A 9,784-nucleotide genomic window follows, 5' to 3' on the forward strand; every position below is an offset into this window, starting at 1 on the left:
ATGAGTTGACTCTGATTGTCGAGAGGGCAAAATATTGTGTTAAATATTTTTTAATGGAAAATGGCTCAGTCTCTGGCGGAAAATTCAATTGACTCGACCAATTTCGAATTTAAAATTGAAAAAACTGAAGAAAGAAAAAGTTAATTGAGTTATAAAATTGAGAGGAATTTTTTAGTTATTTAATTCGGGACGGACAATTATTGGGAAATTTCCTAGAACATTGTCTGATAAATTGAGATGTATTAATACTAGAGCCTTCCGCATTGCAGTGGACAAAGACATCAGCAATTGTCTGACCACCGTAACTACTTGAGACTCAATAAATTGCGAGGAAGACCATTTCACCACAAACTGGATAATTTACATTGAAGAATATTTATTCAGTGTCAAGATGTGTGTTAAACTCGGATACAAACGGCTGATTTTAAATAGCATATGTCAGTGAATTATCTCTGACCTCGGATCAGACATTGATGACCTTAACTATTAAATTAAGACGAACTGGTGGGAAAATTCTTTCGGAATTATACGCTGCAGCCGTTTGTTCATGAAATTAAAAATTCATTGAATGGCGTGTAGGCGCAAATTTCTGTATAATATTTACTCATGCGGAGTATTCATTTGTGATTAGATAATGTCGCGGAATCTATTCCAATTCTAATATTGACTTTTGTGGAGAGCAAAGAGGACGGTCAGTCGCAACTAAAATCGCGAAAGTGGGGATGACTGACGATCATTATTCTTTAATGGCGACTACTACACTTATGTCACATAATCACTACCACTTCGTGATAGTCATTGAGAGTTCAAAGCCATAATTTATCGTTAATTTTTAATTGGGCTTACAGTGTTTTTATTTAATAGCAATGTTCGTCATCAGGAGGCAATTTTGTAGACATTTCTTCAATGAAAATAATTTAATTAGAAAATTTGTAAATGGAAATTATGCAGACAAGTCTCATAACCGAACATGTAAGTACCATAATGACGAACTTGACATAATTATGGAACGCAGATTTTTTATTTCTTGGAGGAAAAAAAATATGTGAGGTCGATGCGACAGTTTTTGATGAGATAAGTCCAATGGTGTGAATAGAAGACGAAAAAAAATAGAAAAAAATAGACAAGTTAATCAAATGTAATTAAAACTTCTTTTAAGTTGAACTCTGGATGTTTATTGATAATTGTGGATCAATTTTGTTGGGGGAAATATTAAACAAAATAATTTAAATCAGAGTTTTAAAGATTTTAATCTTTGAGACAGTTGTGATCGATTCTTTACGTGTGAGTGAGTTTCTGATCATGAACTGAGACAGTTTCTGATCACGATAACAATACGGTTTGATTTTTACGTAAAAACTCGTTTGATTTTCATTGAGATAAAAATTATAGAAAAATTGTCTTTTTGCAAAAATATTTTACAAATATTTGAATATAAATTGAGAAATCATATGATTTCGACTGAGAATACAACAAAAAACACGACTTTTCCCCAATTGGTACCCAAACTATCGATAAGTCCCCCAAAATTCAGAAAAATTAGAAAAAATGCAACAAATAATAATAAACTGTCGCATATAAAAAACCCAACGATATCACAAGAATTTTCTCTCAGATTTCCGTTCACTATTTAATTAATTTTCGACCTTGTCCACGGAGTGAATAAAAAAATTAATTACTCATGAATATCTGAACAGATGTTGAGACCGTCGCCAGTAGAAATTCCACTTCTAGATCAGACAATTTATCCTACAAGTACAATCCCGGAACTATTCCCCTGGTCGACATGACGGTGGGTCAGTTAATAGAAAGGGCCGCGAATCGATGGCCAAATCGAGAAGCGTTCGTGTCGATACCTCAAGGGGTTCGGATCACGTATAAGGAGGCCCTCGAGAGAGGCGATAAAATCGCAGCTGGCTTGAGAAAATTGGGCCTCAAACCTGGCGAGAGGGTGGGCATTTGGGGACCAAATGACATCGAATGGTGTCTTGCTTTCCTCGGAATAGCGAGAGCTGGACTAGTCGCTGTTGGGATTAATCCGGCTTATCGTCAAGGGGAGATCGACTATTCAATTGAGAGAGTTGGTATTAGTGCTGTTGTGGCATCAGCCAAGTTTAAGACGCAGGATTATGGGGAGATGCTGGAGAACGCGAGGAGGAGGGAAAATAAGGGAGGATTGTTCAGACATATCATTCTGTGGTCACATGAACACAGGACGTGAGTATTATAAAAAATTATTTATTACAGTAACTAACAATATCACATAAAAAAATTACAAGAAATAAATTTACAGCTGAAAAAAAATTTCTCTCAAAATATTACAAATAAAAATATTACAGCTAAAGATATTTCAACAGGAAAAATATAATTAATGACTATATTTGATATATTATTATTGATAATATTTTTATGAACAATATTATTATTAAATACAAGTTGAAAGCCTCTTTTGATGAAACATTTTGTTATTTAATTTCTCCAATTCGTTGTCGGTTTAAATTCCTGAAAAATGGAAACAACTTTTTTAAATTATATTTGTTTACATTTTTTAAAGAAAAAATTTCAAAAATTCCTGTTTATTTTGATTTGTTTATTTGTTTATTTTGATTGGCTGAACGATATGCAGTTTTTTATGAATAATAAATGTTAAACAATTGAAAATATAAATTTAATGGAGAATGGCTGATCTCTAATGACTCCTGCGGAATGAAGAGGGGAATCGTTAACAAACTGGCAATGGAAAATCGATCAAAAAAACTGATTGATCGCCCACTCCGCCCTAAATGTTACCCATGCAATTTTCCAGCAATTAGGTTAATGGTTCGTCTATTTATTCGCACGTGAAACCAGCAATTGAAAGTGCTAACTGCTCCCAACACTGAAGAAAGGAATCAATAATTCAACATAACTTTTCACCTTTTTCCCTCGTTTAGAGGAGCTCATCGTCTTGTAGATGTTGAATCTCTCGGTGATAAGGTCGACGTGGAGGCGATTCGACTTACTCAGGGGGAAATATCACCGAATGATGCGTGTAATATTCAGTTCACCTCGGGGACAACAGGTCAGCCTAAGGCACCTTGTATATCTCATAGGTCCATGGTCAATAATGGAATTCAGGTAATTTTTTGTCTCAGTGGACACAAAAACTCCCACTGAGACACAAAAACGTTAATTTGTTCATTTAATTACTCGAATTGATCCGCCAATTAATTTTTAATCCGGAATTTAATTGATTTGGGGATTTTAGCGAGACTTTAAGGTCAACACGTCAATTCTAAGCTCGAAAGTTCAATTTTTAATTGTTGGGGACAACTTTTATGTACACAAAGCCCTCGTGGAGATGAAGAACGGGCCGGGGCCGGCCCAGTCTCGGCCCAACGCTGGGCCAAGTATCAGCCAACATTGACTCGCTTCTCATGTCCGGGGAATCCTACTCGTAATGAGCAAAGACATTCGGTTTAAAATATTTTTTCGAAAAATTAATACAAAATTCTCTCGGTGAATCGAGCGGTAAAACGAGATAAATCACTTTTGACTATTTCCCAGTTTTTTTTTAATATCTCGAAATCTAGTGACGATAGAAAAATTTTGGGTAGAACCTTTTTTATGGGGTGAATTAAGTACTATAAAAAATGTAGTATGACAAATTTCGATATCTCCCTCAGATTGCGTGATATTTCACAAAAACTCGGGCCATCGATGAATCAATTTATCGCGATTTACCGGTTCGTTGCAATTAGCTCGTGTCGGTGCGATTATAATAGTGATTGGGATTTGCGAGGATAGGCTGCGGAGAGAGAAGGTCTACCGAGAGCTCACCACAGAATTTGCTTCAATGTTCCATTCTTCCATGCATTTGGAATGATTCAAGGATTGATGACGATGTTCCACAGCGGATCAACTCTAATCATTGAATCACCAACGTTCAATCCGAGAGCTTCAATCGAGGCTATTGCGAGGGAGAAATGCACTGGGGTATTTGGGACACCCACAATGTTGGTAAGAATTTAATTACAAAGAAAATCGATCATAATTAAGATTCAATAAAATACAACAAAGCCCTTGATCTGTCATATCCCCTCTTCAATCATTTTTTTTCAATTCTCAAGGGCAATTTTGCAAAAAAAAAAATTGCAAAAATAATATTCGACATTTTCAGCTCTAAAAACATTTGCAACACTTCCTGTCCAGATTAATTCACAGTTATTAATGAGAAGGAATGAGACTCATGTAGGAAGACCTCCAGAATCGTTTCAGATTTTTAGAGATTGTTTTTTTCGATTGTCAGTGTTAAATTGAAAAAAATGACTCATTCGATTTTTTAGATCAATATGATGAGTATTCAGAATCAATTGAAGGCCCCAATCGACGACCTCAAGTGGGCCCTGACAGGAGGCGCCACTGCATCACCAGAGATGATCAAAAACATGATCAGCACATTCAGTTTAGAAACTTTTTTTGTGAGTAATTTTTGTGTTAAGGGGTTGAGGGTACGGACACCACTGGGTAACAGTGAGACGATCCATAAGGGGTCGATGACTCGGTCATTTATCCCTATCTATGCAAATATCGCTTGGGGAGAACGAGACTCATGTGCATATTGCCTATATATTCGGGGAAAGTATTCCATGATCGATAGAATGACGTGGGGAACTATTCCTTGAGCTACTCCCCTTCAATAATTTTAAATTTCCCTGTCGGGTTTTTTATATTTAGACAGCGGAGTTTGAATAAAAATCAGCCATAAAAGTTTGATAACTCTCAGGTGATGTGTATCCACAAGAAAATTATCAGATGACCTTGAATATTCAGGTGATATCAGAGAAAAATGATGATTTTCCTGCGTAAAAATTCTGTGACTTTCCCTTATTTTTTTAATTATTTTTCAAGTTTGTTTGTTTTTTTTTTCTGTAAATGAAACTCCCTTCAGAGATACCAAAGGGTTTGGGTAATTTTTATTGGCACATTGCAATAATTTCACTGATTTCCGAGGGATTTTTAATTGATTTTCACATATTTTTGACTGCGAGTAGTTGAATAGTGTTCAGAGAGTCTTGAGTTTTAGATGATTTATGGGCTAACAGAGACCACCGCCGTTATGTTCGCAACAATTCCCGGAGAGCCTGAGGAATTGACTTACTCTACTGTTGGATGTCTGCAGCATCATCTCGAAGTCAAGGTAAACAGTTGGAGTAAAGAGTTGAGGGGAGATAAATCAGTTTCACTTCTCTGTTGTTTTTCTTCTCCAATGTTGTTGTCAGGTGGTGGACGAGAAAGGGTCATTAGTGCCTTTCGGCACTCCAGGGGAATTGCTGATGAAGGGGTACAGTACTATGATGGGGTACTGGGACGATCCACAGACCACGTCGAAGATCATCGATGACGAGGGGTGGCTGAGGACTGGGGATAAATTCGTGTTAAGGGAGGATGGGTATGGACAGATTGTGGGGAGGCTCAAGGATATGGTGATACGAGGGGGTGAGAATATTTATCCGAAGGTGAGATGTCTCATTGGATCAAAAAAATTTCCAAAAATACACGTTTGCAAAACAAAAGGGTAATTTTTACCAAAAAATTCGCTTCGTATACGACTCGTCCACTTTTTCATATTTAAAAAAATTTTAAAAACAGGGATCTGATATTTTTTATTTAACTTTCATATCGATAATTAAAAATTCATAAGTAAAACCCCAATTACGACTTATCGAACGCAATAATAATATTCTTTTTAATTTGATATTCTCCCACAGGAGATTGAATGCTTCTTAGAAACTCACCCTGAGATCCTAGAAGCCCAAGTCATCGGAGTGTACGACAAAGTCTACGGCGAGGAACTTTGTGCTTGCATTCGAGTTACAAATGGATCAACTCTCTCCCCAGAGAAAGTTAAATCTTTCTTAAAGGGAAACATCGCACACTTCAAAATACCGAAGTACATATTCACTGTGAACGATTTTCCAAAAACAACGAGTGGAAAAATTCGGAAGTTCAAGCTGCGAGAGGAGCTGGAGAGGAAGAACCTGATACCTGTGACGAATATCCAATAACACTAGAATTTTAATAAATGTCTTTTAAATTATACAGCAGAACTACAATTTTTTTTCACGTGATAATATGGTCAATCTGATTTTGTTAGTTTTACATGTTTTTTTGATCTGAATAATGCGCTCAGGAGGGCCTTTGCGATGCGAATTATTATGTAAACGACGATGAGGATGCAAATACTGAGGAAACCGTAGACATCGAGGAGAGCCACTTGCCACCATGTCATGTCGCAAGCTGGAGAACGAAGGGCTTCTGGGCCATGTCTGATGGCATATTCAACCCAATAAACGGCAGTTTCCTTTGGGCCCATGGGACGATCCAAAAATTTGATCGAGTGTTGTTTCGCTGCCTCCCTACGAAGTTAAGAAACATTATTATCAGATATTATATTCTGGGGAATTCACCAGTGTCAGGGTTAAAATACTTGAGGTTCAAGGCCTTCAGGTATTTAGTTTCCTTCAACTCTGAGTGTACCTAAAATTCCACTCTCTTTTCATATCAAATTGACTAATTAAAACTGTAATGAGCTCGAGGATAATTTGACGTCGAGTTGAAATCATTCGAATATACACTTATGATGAGAATTAAAGACTTCATTTGGATTTACCTGTAGGTGGGGTTATACAAAATTTCATTAACAGCCCAAGAAATGGATTCCTCGCTAGGATCTTCACAATTTAACATGAGCGCGAATCCGAGAGATTGACCGTTAGCAATATTCATAAATTGATCCCCCCAGAGAGGAATTCCAATGAGAGGAACTCCGAAGGTGATTGCCTCCAAGGTGCTCATCAGGCCTCCATGAGTCATAAAAACTTTTGTATTTTTATGAGCTGTAAAAAAAATTAAGAGTCCCTTCTCAAATTAATGACCGGTTTTTGACGAATATCTCGAAATCCAGGGGAGATGGAAAAATTTGTATCATAACTTTTTTATGGAGAAACTTGAGGGCTGCAATAAATGTTATGACAACAATTTTGCTATCTCTGTTAGATCCAGAGATATTGCCCCAAAACTAGACTCAGAGGTGAGTCAACTTATCTCGTTTTACCACCGGATTAATGATCGCAACTCGCAAAAAAGAGTCGACGTCGTTTATCAAAATACTTATCACTGGAGTGATTACCTAGCACAGCCATTTGCGGTATCCAGGAAGACGTCCTGACGTTGTCAGGTAGCCCAGGAAGGAGAGCAGTCTTGTTAGCCACTTTCATCAGGACTCTCACCGGTGCTATTTGCTTGAATACTGTGTAAAATCGTCTTATGGTCGTCTCAGGAAACGTTTCGATGTTCACCATGGATCCAAGTGTGAAGTAGATTACACCAGAGGTACTTTCATTCATCCACCTCTCCAGTTCCTGAAGATAATGAATACCATAAGGACAATTATTTGTGCAGTAGTGACGTAATTAGTGACACTATTTCATTCCAGTCGAGATAAATTAATTTACAGTAAACTTTTCAAGAAGTTCTGTTCCACTTTCTTGTTTCCCAAATCGAAAAAACAAAGCAGCCTCTCCCCAGGTAGGAATATTTCCCCCCAGAGACCCCCACAAAATTATTCAAAGAGACCTTTACCTCCGAAAGTGGAACGTAATTCGTCTCTATATGAAGTCCACCAACTGGGATGATAGCGGGTGTCGTTGGTTGAATGCCACTGAGACTGGGCCAGGAATTCACCAGTACCAGGGCGACAATTTTCTCCAGTTCCTCGATCGATGGAATATTGGGATCAATATATTTTCTCATCTGTCCATTTTGCACGGTATCCGTGTAATAGTGAAATAGCATCTGACTGTAATGATTCTGGATAGTATTCAGTACACGAGTGAAGAATGACATTGGATGTCGGTAAATTGTGTTGCGAGATGGAACGAATGCTGGATATTGCAGTTGGCCGACACTGGTTTCCAGCCAGGGGTAAATTATCTGGGGGCTCACCTTTATCACGGGGACATTGAGCGCGTAGCCAACGCCGACGAAACAATCCGACATGAAGGCCTGTCATCCAAACATATTAAATACCAGAGTAAAATAGAATTTTTTAAATCGTCCTCGATCGTCAATAATCAGAGGACAACAGAGTGAATCATCTCAATTTTTTTCCTCATCAAGAATTTTTTTTTTAAGTTGAGACTGACAAACTGAGAAAGTTTTTTGTGACCAAAGGTTCGATTCACTTTTCCCTCATTTTTTATTATTATTGTTATTGCAGTAATAAAGTTAATGGACTGACTTTCAAATTTTAAACAACCAAAAATTTTTTTTTTCTACTGCTCCTGATTGGAGCAAGAAAATGGCCGATTTCATTCTTAAATGAGAGAATGAAATCCCAACGAAACTGGCGAAAAATTAAAATATGTAGCTAATAATAATAATTATTTGATCACCTCAATAATAACTAAATCGTAGGGCGGATCCTGCGGTGGATTTTTCATAACTTCCTGCAGCTCTGGTAGTCCTAGATATTCACACAAGTCATTTCCGTATAGGGTGGTCTGTATTGGTATTGTATTGCGTGCGATTTTCGATGCAAGTTTGATGGTGAATTGATTAATGGTACTGTTCACTACCTTCTGAAGGTCCAAAATGACTTTATGATTCTTGAGGGTTTTTTTCACGGGATAAACGGTCACCACATCCAATTGGTGTCCCCTGTCCGCCAGTACCTCCACTAATGCATGGCATATCATGTGATGACTTCTCGAATGTAGTGGAAATATCGCCAGGATTCTGTACGCATCGTTCTGAGAGGCGAGAGTAATCACAAAAATACTGATGATTGATATTACAGGTGTGATGGACATTGCTGCGGGTGACGGATGATAATGGATTTTATTAGTGAAAAAATACGATTATTTTCTGATTGGCAGCTACTGGATTCTTCACGCACCTGGTAATGACTGCTCTATGCATATCTAAGCTGCGTGTGTATATCTAAGATTTTTTTTATTTTTTCTTTCGCTGAAATTGTGGGCTCATTAGTGTTTTTATCTAAACGGAGATTGCGAATTGACATTCTGAAAATAATCAGCGAGGCCATATAGTTTCATTCAACTACTAAACGACGAGTGCGTGGGACTATTAAAGGGGGGATGCATCAGCACATTGGTGGAAAAATATTACCACTGAATAAAAAAAAATAAAATAATGATGAAACTGCAACCAGTGAAAATGTATCATTATTACGCTATGAGATACCGTGAATATTCATGTTGCAGTTGAATATTCCGCTGAATAATGTAATTATCCATCCAGTTTTACTTAATTTCCTTTACAACTCGGTTCAGTAAGAGTATTGCAAAAGAAAAAGATTTTTTTAAATTTTTTATTTCGCAAAAATTGTCTATTCATTAGTATTTTCATCTAAAATTAAATATTTTGTTCTATGATGTGAATATTAATCCCGTCTTATTGAAGTTCCAGTTCAATTCTGTTCACTGGAAATATTGAAAATGTGAAGAGTTTCAATTCAGGGGAAAAAATTCATTTTCTTTCCTAAAAACTACTCCACATCAAGTGCCACAAGTTTTCTTATTTACTTGATATTCCCCCGCAGGTAAGTTAATGCTTCGTGAAAACCCACCTTGAGACTCTGGAAACCCGAGACTTCGGTCTGCACTATCAAGTCTCCAACATGAACTTTGTGTTTCCCTTCGGCTTAGGGAGAGAGCAAATCTCTCTTCTGAGAAAGTTATATCCTTCACAAAGGGGTGGGGAGGGGGAGGGGGAAATATAT

General features: G+C 37.2%; 2 protein-coding genes across 3 annotated transcripts; one reads left to right on the plus strand and one right to left on the minus strand.

Annotated features, from left to right (window-relative positions):
* Nucleotides 1–668: 668 nt before the first annotated feature.
* On the plus strand, nucleotides 669–6,079 carry LOC135169110 (medium-chain acyl-CoA ligase ACSF2, mitochondrial). The gene is made up of 8 exons (XM_064133841.1): nucleotides 669–972; nucleotides 1,698–2,217; nucleotides 2,934–3,117; nucleotides 3,787–3,999; nucleotides 4,326–4,460; nucleotides 5,066–5,179; nucleotides 5,262–5,498; nucleotides 5,751–6,079. The coding sequence occupies exons 1-8, from the start codon at nucleotides 867–869 to the stop codon at nucleotides 6,045–6,047; spliced, it is 1,806 nt and encodes a 601-aa protein (XP_063989911.1). The 5' UTR covers nucleotides 669–866; the 3' UTR covers nucleotides 6,048–6,079.
* LOC135169111 (UDP-glucosyltransferase 2-like) lies at nucleotides 6,040–9,781 on the minus strand. 2 transcript variants are annotated; one of them, XM_064133843.1, is made up of 6 exons: nucleotides 9,632–9,781; nucleotides 8,436–8,792; nucleotides 7,624–8,046; nucleotides 7,172–7,403; nucleotides 6,653–6,878; nucleotides 6,040–6,398 (listed from the first exon to the last, which is right to left on the minus strand). In XM_064133843.1, exons 2-6 carry the CDS (start codon nucleotides 8,736–8,738, stop codon nucleotides 6,119–6,121), a joined length of 1,464 nt encoding a protein of 487 aa, XP_063989913.1. In that variant the 5' UTR covers nucleotides 8,739–8,792; nucleotides 9,632–9,781; the 3' UTR covers nucleotides 6,040–6,118. The 2 variants fall into 2 exon arrangements, with proteins under 2 accessions (XP_063989913.1, XP_063989912.1); XM_064133842.1 differs by lacking the exon at nucleotides 9,632–9,781 and having other exon boundaries at nucleotides 8,436–8,954.
* Between the last annotated feature and the right edge of the window lie 3 nt (nucleotides 9,782–9,784).

This window comes from Diachasmimorpha longicaudata, chromosome 14 (genome assembly GCF_034640455.1).
Source record: "Diachasmimorpha longicaudata isolate KC_UGA_2023 chromosome 14, iyDiaLong2, whole genome shotgun sequence".
Taxonomy (NCBI): Eukaryota; Metazoa; Arthropoda; class Insecta; order Hymenoptera; family Braconidae; genus Diachasmimorpha; species Diachasmimorpha longicaudata.